Genomic DNA, 23310 nt, shown 5'->3' with positions numbered 1-23310 from the left:
GGGCAGCCGATGTCCTGAAAGAGCCTTCCCACCCCGGACACAACCTTTTACACCTGCTGCCCTCTGGCAGACGGTACAGGTCTCTCAAAGCTCGCACCAACAGACTCAGTGACAGCTTCTACCTCATAGCCATACGTGAACTGAACAATGTGAAATAAGAATTATACATTCACATTCAAATAAATCTCATTTCACAAGCACCTTAAAAACATCCTGAATGTGCACAACAAAAATAAACTTGACAAACACTACTGTGCTATACCGTTTACCTCAGCTGCTATTCATATTTGTCTGTATCTTTTATGTTTAGTTGTTATATCTATATTTTTTTTACCTTTCTTATATATTCAAAATGTCTTGTTGTGAATTGTGAGACTACTGAACTCCTAAGCTACTTAGCTCACCACCATGACACTTTATAACTTGCCACTTTATAACTTGCCACTTTATACCAGTCGACATCTGGATAAACACGTCTGTTTACATTTTACATATTTAGTTTTGCATTTAGGTCCCTGCTCTCCTACTTGTGTTCCTCTTATTCACTTACTTTTTATTATTATTATATTTATTTTTTTATTATTTAAGTCTCAGCTTTCCTACTTGTGTTTCTTATATACCTTTACGTTCTCTTATATTGCACTGTTGGAGGAGCCCAAGACTAAAGAATTTCCTTGCCAGCGACTGCTCTGTAATTGTTGTGCATATGACAATAAAAACATCTTGAATCTTGAATCACACCATCTGGATGGCCTTTACATTTCTTTGTACCATATGCAATGACAATAAAGAGATTCTGATTCTTATTCTGAAGATATGGCATTAGACACCAATGGCAGTAAAACAACACCATTACGAGGAATTTCTCTATCTCCCACGCTCAGTTCACCTTGTTCATGCCAAGACTGAGGTTTACCTGGGTAAATAAGGACCTTTAGGCGTGGCTTTTTTAACAATAACAATAGGCCTATTTGGTATTGTTAAATATAGATTTGGCCATGAACCACCTCCAGAGTTCGAGCTTGTTTACCTTGTATCTTTGAACAAACCATGCGTTTGTTTTTTGCTACTCACCGAGTCATGTGGCCTGAAACAATGATACCACAGAAAATTAAAATGACGTTTCATCCGATGTCATGAGGGATTGAGGACTGTAACAAGCCTGTCCTAACCCAATACAATAAAATAAAAGTAAAAGTTGGGAAAAAATTACAAGAGTCGAAACTTCGATCGTTTTATGGTTTGTGGGATGAAGCTGTCCTTGAGCCTATTGGTTCGCGTGCGGCTACTCCCAACTCCGCACCGTGGCGCAGTGTAGACTACCACAACGTTTCCGCCTTTCTAGAAGTCTCAGCCCAAACACATTCATTAAGATCTGATACCAGCTTTGGGTGAACTAATATACATGGATTGATCACATAAAAGTTTTAGGGCCATTACTACATGAGTATCTATTTGACAGAGCCAAATGGAATAAACCATTTGTGTAAGGTGCCAAACGGGTCGGACCATTGAGCAGGATAAATAAGGGGCCGTCGACAAAACACAATAAAAGGGTGGCGTTCTTTCCGTTCATTCTATGATAAATGTCATCGAAGTGCTTAACGGGCACTATATTGTGGTTTACTCATTCGATAAAAATTCAACATTGGAGTGTCTGTCCGTGAGCTTAAAAGGTTTGTTGGATATCTATTTTGAAATATTTGTATAACAGTAGGCGACACAGTATACCGGGTTATATTTATCAAGATAGAGCAGGGGTTGACCTGATGTTTATCAGACCTAAGCTGTTACACAGCTGTAACACATATTTTACTTAATGTAAATAAATGTGTACAATGATCTATTAACAGAGATAAATGAAAACAAACGTTTAGTTTTAGCTCGTCTTTAGACCGATTGCCTTCGGCTTTGCATAAGGAACCTGTGACCCAACGGAGGAGTGGCTGGGACGCTCTCCGTAGTTCAAATGAGAGTCACACACAATTCATCCATTCATTCCACTCATGGCCTCACACGCAGGATATTCGCTTATTTTTATATTGGCTAGCCTTACACTATTGCCAGTTTGACTATTGCTAACCCTAACCCTTGAAGACATTTTTTTTTTTCAATTCGTTCATTTTCCCAGAATATTTAAGGTAAGAAAACACGACATCTGTAGTCTACTAGGCTATATATTGTTTTTTGTTCTTATTATTGAAATTATTAGAATTGACCGATAGCCTATATTCGTTTTATGACGGGTTGGTTCTCTTAAATATAATCATTGACTCATTTACACATTTCAATGCGTGTCAAACTACAGCAGTCATCCGGGTTAAGGCTGGCGGGGTTAAGGATCCTTTAGTGGAAATAAAAACGATTCCCGTGCGTCAATAATCATGAATCATCATCAAGGGGCCGCGGTCATGCGATGGATTGATGATTAATACAATTAATTATAGCCTAATTGGTCTAAATGACTGCGGTAATAATGCGCTGTTGCATTGTTGTTGCTGCACTGCATTGTGAACAGGAAGAATTGGGCAGGGTAAAGCATTAAATTAAATGCCCCAATACCCCAAAAGACCCCAAATACCCCGATTGAAGCTGTTTGTAAAACTTTAACCTGTGATGCTCACTTTCTCTTTGAGTGCTTTCATGGTTGCCACCTGTGGGATGAGCTTCCCCGATGCCACGATGTAATCGGCAACCCTAGAAAGGCAAAGGGATTAGGTAGGCTATATCATATCATGTTTGTTAAGGGTTCACCGCATGGGTCGGTGCCAATGTCATTTTTTAGGCCACAGCCGCTAGCCCTGAAGGTAAACAAATAGGTCACAAGAATATTAACCGACAAAATGTGGTCTAGTAGCCTATCTGTAGATATAATGATAAGAAAAGAATAGTGTGTGAATTACTATGTGCTAAATAATAGCCTATAGGCTAGGGCCTAGGCCAAATACAAAATTTAAGTTACAAAATGTCTTGGCGGGTATATTATTTTAGGGAAGGGAGGCAAGGCAAGGCAAGGCAACTTTATTTATATAGCACTTTTCATACACAAGGCAGACTCAAAGTGCTTCACATATAAACATTGTCAGTGGCGTCTTTGCATTAGGGGCCAGTGGGGCACGGCCCCACCAGAGAACGCTGCCGTGCAGGGCACGATTATACTTTTCATTTTTTTTTCAAAAATGTCATTGAGCATAAGTTAATAATACATTAATTGTTAATAATTAATTACATGTCCGCAGTTTTAATTTGATGAACGCAATTGTTGTAGTGTAGTAGTTGTGTGTGAAATAGTTCGTTGCTCCGTCTCGTCATTTCCGCTCGGTGGGGCACAGCCGAGATGGCCCCGTCTGCTGCAGTGTAGATCACTGGTGCTGTTGCGCGAGCAAGCGCGTGCGCAGCGCCCGCTTCTGTTTCGGTGGTGGGGCCAGAAGTTTAGTGCCCCAAAGCTCTTCTCATTGGCTGATCTGTAGAAAGGGCGGGGTTTACGGCGGGAGCCGATCAGATCTTGCTAGCTGGCTAACGTAGTTACTGTTACAGTAAATAACAACAAATGGACGTTTCATTCATTAAATGATGAATCGTGTTGAGTATCTGTCTCATGTGAGATTTAGCACTTGAACAGAAGTTGGAGATAAAACGTTTGGGACCACATCGCCCGACGGATTTAATCATTATTCAAGAGGGAAAGGACAAGAATAGATCGTTCAACCAGGAGTTGTTCAAGCGGAAAAATGCTTGTGTTTCACCTCAGCCACACAAAGGAGACCAGACAGCACTGTCCTTAAAGCACAGGTAATTACCATCTTAGCCCAAATTTACTTAAATTTTCAACCAGGATTATCCAGGTCTGAATAGGCAACCACTCTATCAGGCTAGATTCATTGTTAATTGTACAGTATGGTGGCCTGCAAACTTAATGCAACTTAAACCATACTTCTTCTTTTTTTGGTATATTGTGAGTGGTGGCTTTGTATATTGATTGCTGTGTAAAGGGTGTGCGCCGTTGTGTTTTTATTGTTGCCACGTTGTTGTTTTCTTGAGTTTTGATATTGTGAGATCTTGAACGCTGCCATTTGGTGGTGCTATTGCTATAATAGCCTAATATATGTTGTCAGATTCGCGTTTGAGTGATGGCATTATTCAGCTGCAATTTTGGTCCCCTCTGTCACTTGCTACAGTTTTTTTTGTGATGGTAGTAATATGTGGTATTTCTGGATTGCGTTATAATATTTTCCTGCATGGGCCCCACCAGAGTTTCCAAACCAAAATCGCCACTGAACATTGTCATACAATAAAATAAAATAATAGATAAGTAAAAGAAAACATATGAAAGAAATGGGTAAAATAGAAAGTTAAAAAGGCATTTTAGTATTAAAATGGAAAATAAAGGCAAAGTTAAAAAAGCTTTTTAGAAAGTGCAATGTATTTAAGATTTAGCAGAAAGCAAAAGCAAACATAAAAGTCTTAAGTCTTGTTTTAAAGGTGCTCAGAGTTGGGGCAAGTCTTAAAGGTCCCATGACATGAAAATCTCACTTTGGGAGGTTTTCTAACATATGAGTTCCCCTAGCCTGCCTATGGTCCCCCAGTGGCTAAAACTTGCGTTTGGTGTAAAACTAGCACTAGCTGTTCTGCTCGCCTTTGAAAAAACGGAGGCTCAAGCGCGCTGATTTGGAATGTCTGTGCTCATGACGTCATCAGGAATCTCAGCTCCTCCCCTTACTCTGCCTGGCCCGCCCAGAGACGTTGGCCCGCCAATGAGACTCGACCGTGCGAGCGCCACATGTGTGTGTGTGAATGCACACACTGTAACGCAAGTGTTTCTTGTCGGTTCTTTGACGTGTCTTGTATTTCCACAACGAGACTGTCGTGGGGGTTATCTGAGCCATGGTTGAGAAGGAATTGGGGGAAAGGAACTTTGGTTTGACTTGCTGAAGTACATGAACTGCGACATGCCGCCGGTTGCCGCGAGGCACCATCGCCCGGCAGCGGGCAGCCGGCAGCAGGCAGCGCGCGGTTCAGTCGACTTCAGGTTGATGTGAAAGTGGAAGAACCAGAGACGTCGCAGAACCCGACAAAGTCGTTTGTGATTCATAATATCGTCTGGAGGCGCACACAATATGTTATATATGATATAGATATCTATGTATTTTATATGATATTATTTAGATATAGAGCTCCAGGACTGTAACGCAAGTGTTGTACACTTCCTTGTTATTTGGATAACCGTTCTGCTGTTGGTGTGATGGCGCATAACACGTCGGACTCTCGTCTCTGGTATTTCTACAACGAGACTCGTATTGGGGGTTATCTCAGCCAAGGTTGAGAATGAATTGGGGGGAAGGAACTTTGGCTTTGACTCCCTGAAGAACATGAACCACGACAAGGAGGAGAAAGGGATCTTTGCCGGGCAGCGCTTATGCACCTCCGCCTCCGGCGGTGGTCCCTCAGCGGGGCTCAAGCGGGAGACATTCGCCGCCAACAATCCCTTTCTCCTCCATGTCGTGGTTCATGTTCTTGAGGGAGTCAAAGCCAAAGTTCCTTCCCCCCAATTCATTCTCAACCTTGGCTGAGGTAACCCCCAATACGAGTCTCGTTGTAGAAATACCAGATACGAGAGTCCGACGTGTTATGCGCCATCACACCAACAGCAGAACGGTTATCCAAATAACAAGGAAGTGTACAACACTTGCGTTACAGTCCTGGAGCTCTATATCTAAATAATATCATATAATATCTATATCATATAACATATTGTGTGCGCCTCCAGACGATATTATGAATCACAAACGACTTTGTCGGGTTCTGCGACGTCTCTGGTTCTTCCACTTTCACATCAACCTGAAGTCGACTGAACCACGCGCTGCCTGCTGCCTGCTGCCGGCTGCCCGCTGCCGGGCGATGGTGCCTCGCGGCAACCGGCGGCATGTCGCAGTTCATGTACTTCAGCGAGTCAAACCAAAGTTCCTTTCCCCCAATTCCTTCTCAACCATGGCTCAGATAACCCCCACGACAGTCTCGTTGTGGAAATACAAGACACGTCAAAGAACCGACAAGAAACACTTGCGTTACAGTGTGTGTATTCACATTGATGTGGACGTTGAAGAACCTGGAACGTCGGAGAACCCAACGCGGTCGTTTGAGATTCATAATATCGGCTCACACAGCTTTTGGCCGTGATAATATATATTATATGATATAGATATCTGTGTAGGCTATATGATAATATTTAGATATAGAGCTCCAGGACTCCCGTGTGTTCTAGAATATTTACAGAACACGGCTAAAGGCTGTGTGCGCCTCGCCATTGCGATACATCCACTGTAAACAGAGCGCATGGTGGCTGCAAGCTGCTCAGGGCCATACCCCCACCCTCCTCCTTGACACGCCCACCGAAACAGCGCATTTGGGGGAAGCTCAATGTGCGACTGGCTCGGAGTGGCTGTAACTCTGCACCACGGCTGAATTTAGGGAACGTCTTTGAATACTGTGTTAGTTGCCCACTAATACCTATAATAAAGAATATATAAAATAGCATGTCATGGGACCTTTAAATCAAACCCAGAAACATAAACACACCTACACACACACCAATATAATAGAGGTTAGAAACAGCAACAGAATGAAATAAACAAAATAAAAATATCTATCTCGGTTCCAAGGTTCTGGGTTTGATCCACATGGCCTGCAGTTTATTTCACTGCAACAATAGAAAATAGATAATTTGGTGTTATGGCATATACAGTAGCCTACATGTCTTCCCATTTTTGAGGCATAAACCCCTCCCCCTAAATACCATTCATTAATTAGCTCAGTTTGGGATTTGGGATTTGGGATTATCTTATCTTAACTCCTGTTGTACCCCCCTCTGTTGTACCCTCGGCACCATTGAAAATGAGGATCTTGATCCTCAATGTGTCTTCCGAGGCCTAAATAAATAATAAATAAATAAATAAATAAATCTTCATGCAGTCTTTGCATGGGGATAGTTTCAGTGGCGCTGTCACGTTAAAATTGTACCGGGGGCGAAAATTGTACCGGCCTACGTCATCAGTTCTTGACAACTTGACAACTGATTTGATTGGGTTGTCCGTTGCCGGGCAGGTTTCAAAAAACATTCGGCTCATGTTTCCAAAGACGAAATAACATAGCCTAATACAGATAACGGATCGCTAGATAACACTTGTTTTTACTTTATATTTGTATTGTATTGAATTGTTTAATCGAATTTAGCTAGTAAACTGAGTGTTTAAAGCAGGTTTTAAAGTTCGCGAATGTATGAACTGCATGAAAGTTTGCGAATGTTGAAGAACCTTCCTACGTCATTCGACGCGATCGCCCGTTGCCAGGCAACAGACGATCGCGTCGTCTGTTGCCAGGCAGGTTTGGAATTTGTCAACAACTGATGACGTAGGCCGGTACAATTTTCGCCCCCGGTACGATTTTAACGTGACAGCGCCAACAAAATGCATGTGACTGCTACCCTTACATGCATAGCTATTTGTGCCAGCCTAAGTGCTTTGTATTATGGATTGGACTGGTTACGCATAGTTATTACATAGCTAGGCCTAGATCAATCCTTTGGCTTGCCAGCCATACGTCATTTCAATGAATGGTGGAAGATATGGCATTACACACCAAAGGCAAAGAAACAACACAATTACGATGATACTTTATATCATCATATCATCTTATCTTCACTCTCTAGACTAGCACTGCTGCATACAGCCTAAACAAAAATTGTGGATTGGCCTGTATCCACTTTCACATTAAACTTGTTGTTATATAAGGATTTGGTTTAATATGTTGTGTGGTGTATGGTAGCTTGCCTGTTTGAGTGGAGAATCAACATCAGATTGTAACCCGACAAGATCAGTATAATAAAGTGCCTCAAGTACAACAGTGAAATAATAATCACACTATGCTCATACTCCTAGATCCCAGTAGTTCCGGATCAGCCATCCCATTGCCAGTATGGTGGCCTTCATGAGAAGACGCACAGCGGTCGCGCTGCTGTCCATCACAGGACTCCTGGTGCTTGCTCTAAGCAACCCCGCTGGGGAGTGGTGGACTGCCTTGCAGCAACCCTACCAATCTGAGGATTTGATTAAATGCTCTTGTGACAAGTGTATCCCAGAGGGTGATGACTGGTTCATGGCCCATTTGAACCAAACAATCCACCCCTTTCTCACTCCACAAAGCAATCTCTCAGCCAAAGATTTCCTTTGGTGGAAGGTAAATGCAATCAACATCCAACATTCCATTTGGCTCCACTGGTCTCTGACTTGATCTCTGACTTTAACCCATGCACCAGACACAAATAAACATCAAAATAGAAAATACGATTTTGAGCTCAAAGAAAAATCAAACAAAAAAAAAGTCTCAAAATTAATATCGGAAAACCTGATGGCAGACAGGCTCAAAACTTCCGTCTTTTGCTTCATATTTACTTCGACCAATCACATTGCTGGATGCAGGCTTCCGTATGCTCGTAATTGCCAAACAGGAACGTGGCGAGTGTCTTTCATGAACATATTATAGAATGGACAGCGGATTCCAAAATGGCGCCCATTCAACTGCTCAATGTTTCAGGGCAACATCAAGGAGAGATTGTTTACCGACCATGGAAGTATAAGTTTACTTCATAAATATGAAAGATTGCTCCATATAAAACCAACATCATAGTAAATGTATGTAGGCCTAGAAAAAAATACAGTTCAATGTTATTGCTTAAGAAACAGATTCCTTCCAACTATTTATAAAAAATGCAATCAATAATTTATATACAAATAAATGGTTACATATCGATCAGCAACAAGGTTGAAGTATCCTACCCACATAAATAATTGTAATACACCAACATTGTTAACTGTGACACAGCTAAACAAGCAAATGCATAATTAAATACTAACGCAACCGAAATGTTTATTAGGCTATTAACAATATTAAGAAAATGATACTGTAATGCACCCGTTCTTTGTCTTTTGATCTTTTGAATAAATGGATTAATACATGGTAAATCGCAATGATCGCAAGCAGAGGAACGTGAGTCATTGAGCAGCAGCTGAACCAGTCTAAAAAATCCCTTTATCACTAAAACACTTTTAGTCATAAAAAGTCACCACAGTGACTAAAAACCATCAACGTAATTCATGTTAAGTAAAAGGAAAAACCTCAGACACAAGAAGTTAACGGAGCCGTGTACTAGGCCCTCTCGAATGCCGGACCGAAAAAACATTTGTTTCACTACGACTCCTTTCTGCTGTCTAACACTCCTTCTCCAGCAAAAAATAATAACATAAAACGGCAAATAAAACGCTTGAGGTGGCGTTTTGAAAAGCGAAAACTTAAATTTTTTTAGTACATGGCATGAAGATAATTATGAGCCTTTGATTGATATCCAGAAATTTTTTGCCGAGACACATTCCTGTTCCCCACTTGTATTGGAGTGAACGGAGATATCTACTTCTGGGCCCCTTGAATCGAGGGACCCGTCCACAGCCCGCTTAAACAGCTGCAATACCAGGCTTGGACGCTGAGCACTGGTGGATTGCAAGTATGCACTGTTGCACCAGTATGCCTGGTGTCTTTACAGTTGGAAATCAACTTCCTGCTGGCTGGGCACTGTCAAATTACACTTCCTTGTGAAAGCTTTATCTATTTGCGCAGATTAGTTTCTTTGGGTAAAATAATTAAATAACAGGAAACAAGGCCCGAAGCAGTTTCTGCCTTTTGGGTCAGAATCTGTGCCGTCCCTCCCCAGAGCTTTAAAACAAAGGAGACAGCCTGATCTGAGATTTGAAAGACGATTAATCGTTCTTTCTTCTTCTTCTTCGTACGCCAGAAATTACAGGGTGACCGAAACGACTTGGCCGCCTTCAAAAGAGTCGTGGACAAAGTGTTTAAACTCTTCCCTGATGGCAAAGGCTTCATGGACTCGAGGTCCCAGCGCTGTAGGAGCTGTTCCGTGGTAGGGAACTCTGGGAACCTGCTGGCCTCGCACAATGGTGCCCTCATTGATTTCAGCGACTTTGTGTTCAGGTTGGTCCAAGTGACACAGATTTGAAAATGATATCCTTCCGGTTGAACTTTGACCTTTGGCAGGCACTTTATTAAGCATTTTACATTTACATTTTAAATTTCTCTATTTACTATGTCAAGATATCTTTTATTTCTTACATTGACACTTGCAAATATCATCACTTAATTTTGGGCAATGCAGCCCAAAATTGTGAGCAAACTCACATTTAAAATTGATAATGGATTCTTTCTGCTAATTTTTGAGCTACTTAAACCCCCGAATATAAAACAAAAAAAACATGTTAAAAAAAAAACTATGAATTTATAATGTATATAAAAATACAAATCAATACACTGTATGTGTACACAAGTTACATGGCTGAACACACAGAATGAACAGACAGGTATTTCTCGTAATGACCACTGTTTAGAATGAACGGCGCGCCTACCAAAGGCTACGAAAAGCACGTGGGGAAGAAGACCACCTTCCACATTATGTACCCGGAGAGTGCCGTGGATCTGACAGACAACAGGACCCACCTCATGCTGGTCCCCTTCAAAACGCTGGATCTCCAATGGTTGATTAGCGCCTTCACCAACGGCTCCATTAAGTTGTGAGTATGTGGGTATTATTAACGGGGTGAAACACATCATGCACACACAAACACACAGTTCTACACACACACACACACACACACACACACACACACACACACACACACACACACACACACACACACACACACACACACACACACACACACACACACACACACACACACACACACACACACACACACACACACACACACACACAGTGCAAAACCAAAGCCATTTGGGGCATTATTGACCTCGTGGCCATCTTGGTTATAAAGTAGCTGGCTGGAGGGAACAGAATTATCTTTTGCAAGAATATCTGTATAAACATCTGTATCTGTAATGACATTTAATTGTAAATTAACAGCACATACCAACCCGTGAAGGCAAAGATCAATGCTAATAAAGATTTGGTGAGCGATTCACTTATTTTTCTAAAAATAATTGTTTGATATCACTTGTAACTGTAAGGCTAACTATGAGATTATCCAACACCTGCAGGTCAGGATTCTCAATCCTCAATTCATCAAGTATGTCTATGAAGTGTGGCTGAGAAACAGCGGAGGATACCCATCCACTGGCTTTCTGGGTCTGATGCTTGCAATACACATTTGTGATGAGGTAATTTTCCTTATTAAATAATATATGTTACCACCTGTCCTTTTAACACCCTTTGCAAAGTATACTTTTAAATCAGAGTGGCCATGTGCTTAAATCATGTTGAGAATCAGGGACGAATGGAAATACAACATTGCTCAATGATCTCCCAGAATGTTTTCGTAACGTCCATTTCTACACACCACCTTGGTGGCCCCCACACTCCCATCTAGGGGACCTTTACGGGGCTCCTCAAAACACTAGGACGCAGAGGGTGGGTGTTCATTGTACGGTTGGCAGATAATGATGCATGGCCTTGTGCTCTATGTTGCCATCCACAAGATTTCCTGGAGTGTGTGTGGTGATGGCTGGTTTAATGGTTTAACCTGTGGCAATTGCTGGCACAACGCACAACAGGTGTGCCCCACCGATCCCACTGAGACCAATCATTCTGACTCGGGCCAGGTGAGGCTGCTTTAACCAGTCTTCATCCACACACACTCTGCAACCAACAAAAATGCATTTATAAGTAGCCTATATATTCCTGGGACAATTGAATCAAATAGTTTTTATTTTATTATTGTTATGCTATTGTTGAGGAATTAACCACTTTAAACTAGATCAAAAATTTCCCATTTGCATGCTTTAAAGGATTTGAGCACAGGTTCATTGTTTACATCGTTTATGTCCAGTAAATCAACTGTGATTTTCTCTCAAAACCCAGTTTTGCGGTTCAGGCCTTATCCAAAACTGGGCAGTTAGCAACGTGTCCATTGACATCCATATACACCAAACAAGTGTTTAGCAGCTCCCTAGCTGTTTCTTGTTTTATCCAACACAACTATCCTGGCTAGGATAGGATGGCCACAAATCGAAAAACTAATCGACATTTTAAAATGTTGTGTTTACGTGCCACTGCGAGGGTTCATGGAGGCACGCAGTAAGAATGAAAGTTGTATGAATAGGACGAGACTGTGTCCATAGGCGTAGATTATGGGGGGACAGGGGGGACATGTCCCCACCACTATTTAAAATACGAATTTTGTCCCCACCACATTAAAAATAGTCGAGTCTAAATCATGCGATAGGCGCGCACGAAGATATCCTCACGGCATGCACACCTGCCTGGCTGTGTGTGGAGCAAATGAGGGGGAGGGATTGTGATCATTGGTATCTCTCATCCAGTGGCGTGGTGCGCCGCGCTCGCACCTGTGGGCATCCATTCCAGCAGGCCTACTACACTTGGCAGTTGGCAGGCTGTCTATTTTCTGGACGGCAGCCTAATAGTTGTTTTACAGACACTTTCTAGCAGTTAACTGAGTAGATATCGTAAAACAAGGTCATTTGTAGGTTTCTCTGCACTTGCAGTGCATTTTTGCCTGCTGAAGAAGGATCTTATATCGGTTCCAGCTTTTTTTTTTTTTTGACATTATTGATCCAGTTAAATAGCCTTGCGACATAAGCCTTTTTTTGTTTGTATAATTTGTTACATTTTATTTTATTTCATCGCAAGGGGGAGGGGGAGGGGGAGGGGGGAGGAGGGTGAACGTGTGCTGTCTGTACACAGCATTATAATGGAGAAGTTTCAAGACAGACAGCCAAAATTGACATTTTTATTCAGAAAATAGCCGGTCCTTTTGCTTCCTGTAAAAAGCATGTTTGTGACACTGGATAACGATATGGATACATCATCTAGCCTGCATGTGGAGGGCCACATAAGGTAAGAAATTGGTTTATGTAAACTTTGCTGCTGGTTTTGTTTGCTTGTGATGACCTGGCCAAAGGTAACCCACGGCCCTAAGCGATTGTGATCTGATTCTCGTTGGTGCTCCAGCTAGTTTGCATTGTATATATAGATTGCAGCTAGTAGCAGCTACACACGGTGCGATTGCTATGCCAATGTGGTTATAGTTGTTTTGTCTGATTGAGCTATGTGACGTTAGACTTGGAGCCTGGTGGTCTATCCTGACATAAATATGTTCTTGCATAACCTGTGTGATTATCCTAAACTGTAGGGGATTTTATGTGCGGGCAATTTGCTTATGATGTTGTAACGAGTGAATAAACCATTTCGTTAATGGAAGACCAAAAGGGGAGTGAAACTGGAACATGTGTTGTTTTGGTGCAAGTTTCACTCACCTTTAGGTCTTCCATTAACGAAATGGTTTCTTCTTCTTCCTCCTACTGCATAAAGCAAAGTGTCTCTCCCACAGAGGTTTTTTCTCAGAATTCTGAGATTAACGTCAGAACTCTGAGTTTAAAGTCAGAATTCTGAGATTAAAGTCAGAATTCCGACATTAATCTCAGAATTCTGAGATTAATCCTCCCTGGCGTCTGCCACAATGTCTAAAAATATTCTAGACTAGAGAGTGCGCGCCAATCAATGAAACCTTATGCAGAATCAGATAAAGTCGGCTCTCTTTGCTGCGCAAAACAAGTTTCAGAAATCAGCACCTACTTGTCACACAAGCTATTTTCGATTTTTATAATATGGAAGGGGGAGAAATGGTGTGAAAAAATGTATGCACAGTGTAATCAGGATTAGGACCGATATATATGTCGGCCTAGGCCTAATCAATTGTGTTTTAATATCTTTAGCATTCAAATTATTGCAGTCTATTCTTTTCGTAGGCTACTCTGCTGTTGGCCTTTATGGGGAGATATTTTAACGATTTTTAACCCCATTTTCCTGCGACATTCCTGCGTCTCCCTCAGTACGGAGCCAATTTCAGCACCGTGTCAGTAGGCAGTTACAATCCTACGAACGTTGTGAGTGCAGTGAACGCGCGTTCATGTTAAGAGGAGTTTCGGGTAACGCTCCAAAGAAATTCACGATGGTTCGCACGATCCATCGTGAGAATGATCGTACGAGCGAAGAGCCATCGTTATCGGGAAACGAGGCCCTGTTGCTGAACTTTGCGGGTGCGGGCTGGGCGGTTCTCAAAAAATGGACCCGTGCAGGACTCTGGCCAAGGCTATTGGCAATAAACAAAATATCGAACCGCAGAGTCGGTGGGGACGCTTTTGCCATGTCAGCTTTGTAGCTCAGCTGACGTGGAAAACCATCTGACCTACCAGATCTATGGATCTACCATGCGAGTCGACTGTTTGGGCTACAATTCCTTTAGAGATACTTTCTCGTGCGCACGAGATATTTCCTCGTGAGCACCAGATACTTTCCTGTGCTCACGAGAAACGTTTACGTTTTTTTTTTTTACCCAATGTCCTTTTATGGGTTCCGTACAGGGGTGGACTGGCCATCTGGCACACCGGGCAGTGTGTGCCAGCATCTACACATATTATTGGTCTGTGTTTGTCATTGTCAATCAATCATGGGCTGACAGGCTCAGAGAGCCCTGACAGTGCTGTCAATCACAACACAAACCAGGGTGGGCGGGACCTCATGGTGTGGGCCGGAGTCGGGACGGAGCTGAAAATGGATAAGGGTAAGAAATGCCCGGGTGGCGCTGAAAAACTGCGACTTAAAAAGCTGAAGTCTCTGGAGGTGGAAGCTGCTAAATGTTCAAAATGTTGGTGCCGGGGTCAACACCCCAGCAGGTGCTGCTGTGCCGGGAGACGAGCGAGTGGAGGCAAATATGCTAAGTAACGTTAGCCTGGGGCTAGCTAGGCTACATTTTGAGACATGTCCAAAACAAAGTAGAAAACGTTTTTACATTGAATGTGATGTGACCTAATTAACTGCATACTTAACTGCATAGTCACATCCCCCAGAGTTGAAGGGCTGTGACTGTTGGTAGTTGTGGTTGATTTTCTTTAAATATGCCGAATTGTGATATTATGGGTTATTATTGTTAAGATGATTTAGCTAAGCTAGCTAGCATCTGCTAACGTCAACAGTCTCTTGTTGCCATAGCAACAGTAAACATTGACATGTACTAATGGAGCTGTAAATAGAGATGCAGAATCAAGCTGTATTGTAAATACAGATCAGATACTTTGAATTTTAGCACAAAATACAAGTAAACCTATAGGAAATAATTAGTTTAAAGGTTGGGTATGGAATTTGCTTTTTTGGCCATTTTTGCAAAATTACTTGAAATCCTTATCATAACCCGCTTACAGCCACTGAGTTAGAAGTACTGACATGAAAATTAAACAAGTCAATCATCTGTGGAACGGGCAGGGCTCGAAAAACTCCAGCCAATCATTTGGATTGCCACCTCGTTGCATTGGACAGTAAGTACGTCAATCAGCAGTACTCGTGACCCAGAGCTCGTGACCCAGAGCAAGCTCCTGTTTGTTGTTATCCTGCGGTAGCTACTGGAACTAGTTAATCCACATTTGGACCTAGCAGTAGAAGACAATTTCCATGGCAGACAAGACGCCACCATCCCCACCACCACCACCATCAAAGAGAAGGAAAACTCTTTTTCAGAGAGTAATTGATAATAAAAACGCTGAAAAAGAGAAAAACTGAAATCAAGAATAATCCTAGGCGCTGCTTTCGAACGTTGGCTGCCACTGAAGGACGAGAAGGGTCTAAAAACCGATGCTTGTGTGGCGCTTGACCTAGTTTCAAAGTTTATACCGTTTATACTCGGTAATACCGGTGTTGAGACGAGTGTATTACTCGTTGTGAAAATGTCCACACCGCAGCAACCCTAGTGAAAACCAGGACTTCATATACAATTATATGAAACAAACATACATTTTCTAAAAATAGTAATGATTTATGTGACCGTTTAATGTTTATAACATCTGGTGCAACTATAGCCGCGAGAAATTATTCTCAGCAGGGGGTGCTGGAGAAAAAAAACTCAGCCTGCACTAGACTCGCAACTCGTTACATTGATAAAAAAAAGATATATAGCAGCGCAGCTCAATTACACCAGTGCATGCGCGCACAGTTGAAAATCGATCGTTGTGTTCACTTCCTTCACACCATTTCACATCCAGCTGCTCACAGAACAAGTTTAGCGCACCACCGCTACCCTCACACTTTTTCATATAACCTTTATTCAGCACTAGGTCATATGAGCATTAAATAAATGCTGCGTCTCAAAATGCCTTGGACAGCAGCGAGGATGACTCGCTTTGCCACGGGCCGAAACAGTTCGGAGCGACCACAGCCAGAGCGTACACAGCGGGGCAGAGGAGTGTCAGGAATAGTCTTTGGTGTACACATCAGTACGGCCTATTTTCACTACTGTTTAGTGGCAATGCAGTGTTTTATTCTATGCCTTTTTATTTTCGTATATTATTTCAATGAATACAATTTATTTATTCATAAAAACAAGATCTGGTCTTCAAATCTTTTTTCCAAATATAGGTCGTCTTACAATGGGGTTTGTGTTTATATTCGGACCAATATGGTACAGCGGGCGCTCACATGACGTTAAGCATTTCCTGGTGCATAATGTGACGCTTCAGAACCTAAAATCCCGTTTCTCCCCGTTGACACGACAACACATAACCGGAGAGAGAGAGAGAGAGAGAGAGAGAGAGAGAGAGAGAGAGAGAGAGAGAGAGAGAGAGAGAGAGAGAGAGAGAGAGAGAGAGAGAGGAGAGAGAGAGAGAGAGAGAGAGAGAGAGAGAGAGAGAGAGAGAGAGAGAGAGAGAGAGAGAGAGAGAGAGAGAGAGAGAGAGAGAGAGAGAGAGAGAGAGAGAGAGGTCTTGACTTTGTGATTTTATTATGCAACTTGTTTTGTCTCAGATTGAAACAAAAGGTTTGATTATGATTATTTCCTGGTTGAAGATTTTCATATTGATGTTCATTTCAAACATCTGCCTATCTTTAAAGTTAAATTAACAGTTATGCAGGTATAGGCCTTAGGGCTCCTTTGAGACTTAAAGGGGACCTATTATGCTTTTTTCACTTTTATGACCTATAAACGTTGTTATAATGATTGATAGTCATGTTTAACCATACTAAAGTGGCAAATAATGACTGCTGACAGTCTGGGGTGTCTGTGCAGAGCGCTGAACACTCGGAACATCGTTTGCGATTGACTTGTTCACATTTCCGGGAAATCATCTACGTAGAGGCACTCCTGCAACGCCCCCATATGCCTGGTCAAATCTGCCCACGCGCGCGCTTCAAGTCTGCACTTTCTCGGTCTTATTTACAGTCTTATTTCTCGGGTATTTTCGGGCTCTCTTTGCTCCATGTCTGGGTCTGATTTATTACCGGATTTTGCTTACAATATGTCTCCAATTTTCTTTGCTGTAGTAGGCTACATGCACACGCAAAAGGAGGTGGTGGAGCTCGACTGCCCTTCGCAGGTCTTCCGGAAGGTAACCAATCACAACGGAGTGGGGTTGGCAGGAGGGGGGCGAGGGGGCGGAGAAGGATGAAACCGAGCGTTGACAGAGAATGCTGAAAGCGCCCAGATGAGAGGAAGAATTTCCCGAAAATCTACATTGTTTTTTGTGCTGTGATTCGTGTCAGGTTGCACTATAGGAGTCATTAATAAGAAATTAAGACCAGAAAAGTAGTATATAAGGGTCTCTTTAAGTTGTCCTTCATGACAGATAAATTTGTTCACTAAGTGTCACTACATCACAAAAAGTCTACATGGCTACATATACTTCTCAGTACACAGATACTGAGTACAAGTTCTATTTGCTGTTTTTTTAGTGTAGCCGGCTGCGGACGAGGAAGTAAGTAAATATAACCATAAAAAGAGAATACATTTTTTTTTTTATCTATAGCTGTGTGAAAAAGTCTAAGATGTGAATTACAGGTCTGAATAGATATGCATTCTCATGCGTGTATGTGCACATGTATACATACATGTGCACATACACATGAGAACACATGATAATGCATATATATAGACCTGTAATTCATGTCTTAGCCTTTTTCACACAGCTATAGATAATATATATTTTTTCAATTCTCTATTTATGGTTTCATAATGACTGAGTCACCGTTAAAACAAATGAGTTTCAGCTCTAATGCTGCTGTCTGTAATATGTTTTTATTTAGATTATTTGTCAGGATATTTTTGTTATTATTGCCTGAGTCTGGTTTTAACTAATGCTGGGCTTAAAACAAAAGATTTTCACAGTCACAGACTAAAAACTGCAAGAGAGAATTTAGCGTTGGATCAAGTGAGATATTTAACGGGTTAAAGGGTTTTGTAGATCTGTAGATATGGGGGGTGGAGATGCAACGACCACAGGAGGTCTGTTAACTTCCTGTTCGGGTTTCACGCCTGTCTTATCAGCAGCACCTACCTACCTTGGGTACCTTGGGTTGGCTTCGAGCTGGATCGCTCAGGCCAAGATATCGAGTATCTCCACCGCCAACGTTCCCGTAATAGTAGATAGCAATTATTGACTCTTGCTACCAGCCCATTCCAACAGAGAGTTTCCGTTTGCCCCAGTGTAGCCAGGGGTAGGAGGAGTGTCGGGAACAGAATGGAGAAAGCTATCAAGAGCTGCCTTAAACTTGTCAAGGGTTGGGATCAACTTGATGTCTGGTGGTACAGCATTGTACAGTGCAGAGGCTGTAGATGAGAAGGAATGGAATCTCATTGTATTGATGCTGCTGTACTTAGATGCTCCCGAGAGGTCGCAAACATGTAACACCTCGCCTTTGTGAATGTTGGAAGACGATGTTAACATTGTTGGGGATCACTTCGTGGTAGATCTTCCAGACGAGAATCACGATGTATCTCTCGCGGCGGCGCTGCAGGGAGTAGAGGTCGAGCTGCTTGAGTCGATCCCAGTAGCTGAGGTTCGTGTAGCCCGCTATTTTGGCAGTGAATGAGCGTTGGATAGACTCAACCATGATGATATCGCAGAGCAGGTGGGGAGACCAGAGAGCACAGCAGTATTCGATGATGGAGCGAACGTATGTTTTGTAGAGCAACATCATAGTGTCTCTGTCTGACTGAAAAGGTCCTCAATACCCAGCCAGCTTTGCCAGAGGCTTTGGTTTACTTTTTGGAGATGTGCTGGCGCCATCGGAGATCCTTGTCGATGTACACACCAAGGTATTTTACAACGTCGTCTGAGGATATTGATTTCCCAGATGGTAAAAGGTAGGGGTGCTTCAGATCCTGGTTTTTACCGTGTTGTAAAAGTTGGAACTTGTTTTCGTTTAGTTCCATGTTGTTGCTGTTAGCCCAACGAACTAACCGCATGCAGATCTTCTTGGAGAAGCTGGCAGTCTGACGGGGAGCTGATATTCTTGTGCAGCTTAGAATCGTCAGCAAAAACATTACTTTGCTGTGTTTAACAACTGAGAACAAGTCATTAATGTACAAAATAAAAAGTAGTGGACCCAACACAGTGCCCTGTGGGACCCCACTCAAAACCCTGATGATGTTGGATTCCACACCATCAATAACAATGTGCTGCGTTCTGCCGTGTAGGAAGCTGGAGAGCCACTGGTGTACTTTTCCCTGGATGCCTTAGAGATTAAGTTTTTTTAGCAGAATAGCATGATCGACTTTGTCAAATGCTTTACTGAAATCCAGATAGAGGATGTCAGCGTTCTCGTCAGCATTCAAATCACACATGATGTCCTCAACATGGTGAAGGAGTTGGGTCAGGCAGCTTCTTCCAGCTCGGAAGCCATGCTGATCTTGATTGATGATATCCTTGGATTCAATAAAATCAACCAACTTAGCACGGAAGACCCGTTCGAACATCTTGATGAGATGAGATGTTAGGGAGACAGGTCGATAGTTGGCAGCTACCGATCTTTTTCCCTTTTTGAATAGAGGAATAACGCTTTGACTCTTGAACTTTGTCGCTATTTCTCCGGAGTTGAGTGATGATCTCCAGAGCTGAGTGACTACTGGGGCTAGCACGGTTCCACATCCCTTGAGTATGAGGGCTGGGAACTAGCCAGAGACACAAACTTGAAAAACAAAAACAAAAAAAAGCAACAACTGCTATTTAAAGTGCTGTACTATTATTCGGATGTATGTACTTGATTAAATTGTTTTAATCTAGTACATACAGGGTTCTTCCCGTTTATCTCGTCCCACCCCTAGTGCTGATAATGTAGTGGGCTGGTCTGGACAGAAAATGCCAGGGCTGAATTTCTGTCCCAGTCCACCCCTGGTTCCGTACCAACAAGACCTTTGGTGTAAGCATTAACAATTCCCAATTTGGGAACGCGCCTACACTGCAAGAGGGGGTGAAGTGAACAGAAATATTGACGATTGTCATCTGGACATAGAAAATGTCAACAATAAACCTGGGGTGCTGCTGACTTTAATTCACATAAGGATAATGGCAATGTGTGTCTTCACAGGTGAATGTATTTGGATTTGGAGCAGACCAAAATGGAAACTGGAGACACTACTGGGAAGAGCTAAAAGACAAAAGACTTCGAACTGGGTTGCACAGTGGAACAGAAGAGTACAGACTCATTCAGAAGTTGGCGGCTAAGGGAAAAATTATTTTTTTTCCTGGACATTAATCATAAGAAAAAACACCCAAACACGAGCACAATATTTGAGGTATGAGCACCAAATTTACATAGAACCACAATTCAAATATTTTTTGCATGCGTTGCCCATGTCATCTTAACCTATGGAAATGAACCAAAACTGAATATTATGACAATCCACCACATTCATGAAGGTAGCTTTCTACTTTGTAAACACTTTTTATATACGTCCTGATGTTTTCAACCAGCCCTCCAAGTTTAATGGAAAATTAAGTTCTGTACCTATATGAAGTTATGAAGACTTATTGAAGCTCTGCATATTAGTTGTAGTAGCTGCTTTAGATACTGTGCGGAGCTAGAGAACTGTTCTCGTTCGATCCCTATTCAACTTATTTATAAAGTTTGCAGTTGTTTTTTTCCTATATATATTTAGTCGTTTTTAATATTTTTATTTATGGATAAACGTTCTATAAGTGTTTAAGAAGGGACAATCTTATTACGTGTGTTTTATCATAGTTCATCCATTACTTTATAGATTGTTCTGAGCTCATTACAATGACACCGTCAGACATTCAAGAAAACAGGAAGTTGGCGGGGTCAGGGGTCAGGGGAGGTCCCAAGTAGGTCACCCAACAATCATCACAGGCCCTTGGAAACCGTTCATATGTGCCTTATGGGAGTAATCTACCATAGGATTAAACAAGGTATAGGCATTATCTCGTCTATATGAATGAAATAAGTTAGGAAATAGCAGAATCTACAAAGGACTTAAGTCTGAATGACAGAGTTTGCATCCTCAGTTATAACCATATGCCGCCCTTGAGATGAACCCAGCATAGTCCGTCCCAAGTCTACCTTTAATCCCTAACGTTTACACCACTCTACACATGGCTCATCCCATCCGGACAGGAAGAGAGGGAGAGGGCTTCATGAAGGCAAAAAAGGAGCACCTTCATTCTTCTCATTTAGTTTAGCTGGCCCCAAGTTGACCACTAAAACTTTATCTCTCTACTGTATATCCAGCTGACCATACATGTACTGACTTATATGTTAAGGTTGACTAGTCAATGTCACAGTCCAAGTTTAACATTTTCTGCTTTATGAATGTATTCCACAATTAAATACTGTGGTATTGTTGTATATTAGTTGAACTTCTGCTATATTGTCTGAGTAGAAATTTGTTTCATTTTGCCCACATCCCAGGCTTGTCTCATACAATGTTCATATGATATTGTCAACACGAGTGATCAGTGCACCCTAAGTTAGCAAGCCCCGAGGACTGCAGGACCATAAAACATTAGTCTCAGCATTAAAATGCATTTTGATAACATTTCTAGTGAGAAATTGTGCCTTTATTTTCACAATCTTTGTTCATGATTGTATATGAGTTAGTTAGTGGAACTGCTCTTGGCACCTTTCATGCTAATTTGGGGTTATAAGGGAGTTCAATCGGGATAGGCATCTGTTTAAGAAATTATATATATTTTTTTCAATATTTCAAACGTGTGAGCTACATTTTTGTTTCCTGATCCCCCCGACCCCCCAGTCACTGTATGTATCCATATGTGCTTGTTTTTACACTATGTCCATCATTTCATTTTCTGTAACATGCAATCTTATATCCTGCATTTAATATGAACACGAACATGTAATATAAACACAATATTCTGAAAACTGAAACTATTGATCCTGGATTCCTTTGATAGGAGTGGCGCGCTGTGATGAGGTACATTCATGTACACAATGTAAGCACCGTTCACATTGCTCATGAGTTTATGAATTCTGTATAAAGGTAATTCCCAAATACATTGATGGGTTTCAAGGTTCAGCTGAAAAACAGCAGTGGCAGGGCCACTATAGGCAGCCGCCAGGGGAGAATGTATTATACGGTATAGAAGTAGTAAGTTTGGCCAAACAGTCTTCTCAGTACGGGCCTCAAATTACTGGAATTGCTTTCCTACTGAACTTAGAGAAAGCGTCAGCTTTCTATAATTTAAAACAAAACTTAAGAGATGGATTAAAAACCACAACATCTGTTCCTTATTAATGTAATGTGATGGTGTGTTGACCTGCCAAGGGACTACAGATGAAAATAAGCTTTTTTGCTAACTCTGGCACATTTACATTTTGAGTATAAACTAAAAATGTCAATTTATTTGCATTGTCCCTTTTAAATAAACAAATTAATAAATAAAGGTATGTGTAAATACTAGCATTCCAGCATTCAAGGTATGGGTTTCTAGCATTCTTTAATATCTAGAAATCGAAATTGTTTCCGGGACCCAGTCGAGCGGCGGACCTACAGTGACCAGAGCCGGGAACAGTTGGCTGGACGCCATGAGGAAGAGAGCCTGGGGGCTTATGCCACCGAGTGTCCCGCGGCTGCACAGGAGGATATGTCCTTCCAGCTCTCCTACAGGGGCTGGAGTCTCTAGCCCCCACCCCCACCCCCCTGGTGGGGCTCTCGATGAACCAGCAGGGGCGGAGAAGGAGCTCTCAACCGGACCCAGCCAGCAGCCGTCCACTGCATCCTTGACGCACGTCAAGCAGGTGGACTGCCAGGTAGTTCTGGAGGGAGCCTCGGGGGTTTGTCAGGCCGGGTCTGGACACACCGAGCGCTTCTGCTATCGTCGAGGGGAGCCTGGCCACCTGGCCCACGAACCAGATCCCTACAGCCGGGTGGTCTAGTGAGGGGACCACCGCCCAAGCCTCTCCATGGTCTGTGTGCA

At 42.2% G+C, this 23310-nt stretch overlaps 1 protein-coding gene across 3 annotated transcripts; it reads left to right on the top strand.

Moving 5' to 3' along the window:
* The first annotated feature begins 1343 nt into the window (after window positions 1-1343).
* Window positions 1344-22741, top strand: LOC130375915 (CMP-N-acetylneuraminate-beta-galactosamide-alpha-2,3-sialyltransferase 1-like). 3 transcript variants are annotated; one of them, XM_056583079.1, is made up of 7 exons: window positions 1344-1676; window positions 7935-8232; window positions 9842-10038; window positions 10449-10631; window positions 10982-11027; window positions 11116-11235; window positions 20444-22741. In XM_056583079.1, exons 2-7 carry the CDS (start codon window positions 7972-7974, stop codon window positions 20609-20611), a joined length of 975 nt encoding a protein of 324 aa, XP_056439054.1. In that variant the 5' UTR covers window positions 1344-1676; window positions 7935-7971; the 3' UTR covers window positions 20612-22741. The 3 variants fall into 3 exon arrangements, with proteins under 3 accessions (XP_056439054.1, XP_056439053.1, XP_056439055.1); XM_056583078.1 differs by lacking the exon at window positions 1344-1676 and adding an exon at window positions 1753-2141 and having other exon boundaries at window positions 20444-22740; XM_056583080.1 differs by lacking the exons at window positions 1344-1676; window positions 7935-8232 and adding an exon at window positions 1755-2141 and having other exon boundaries at window positions 20444-22740.
* The last annotated feature ends 569 nt before the right edge of the window (window positions 22742-23310 follow it).

The sequence above is a fragment of the Gadus chalcogrammus genome, chromosome 22, assembly GCF_026213295.1.
Source record: "Gadus chalcogrammus isolate NIFS_2021 chromosome 22, NIFS_Gcha_1.0, whole genome shotgun sequence".
Classification (NCBI taxonomy): domain Eukaryota; kingdom Metazoa; phylum Chordata; class Actinopteri; order Gadiformes; family Gadidae; genus Gadus; species Gadus chalcogrammus.
The sequence above is the reverse complement of the archived record's forward strand: the minus strand, read 5'-3'. Positions and strand labels throughout refer to the sequence as shown.

What these genes read in the sequence shown, in the direction of transcription:
- LOC130375915 (XM_056583079.1), top strand. Translation starts at nt 7,972, where the DNA reads ATGGTGGCCTTCATGAGAAGACGCACAGCGGTCGCGCTGCTGTCCATC. An exon ending in TTCAGCGACTTTGTGTTCAG is followed by an intron (nt 10,039 to 10,448) that starts GTTGGTCCAAGT and finishes ACCACTGTTTAG; the next exon opens with AATGAACGGCGCGCCTACCA. An exon ending in TCAATGCTAATAAAGATTTG is followed by an intron (nt 11,028 to 11,115) that starts GTGAGCGATTCA and finishes CAACACCTGCAG; the next exon opens with GTCAGGATTCTCAATCCTCA.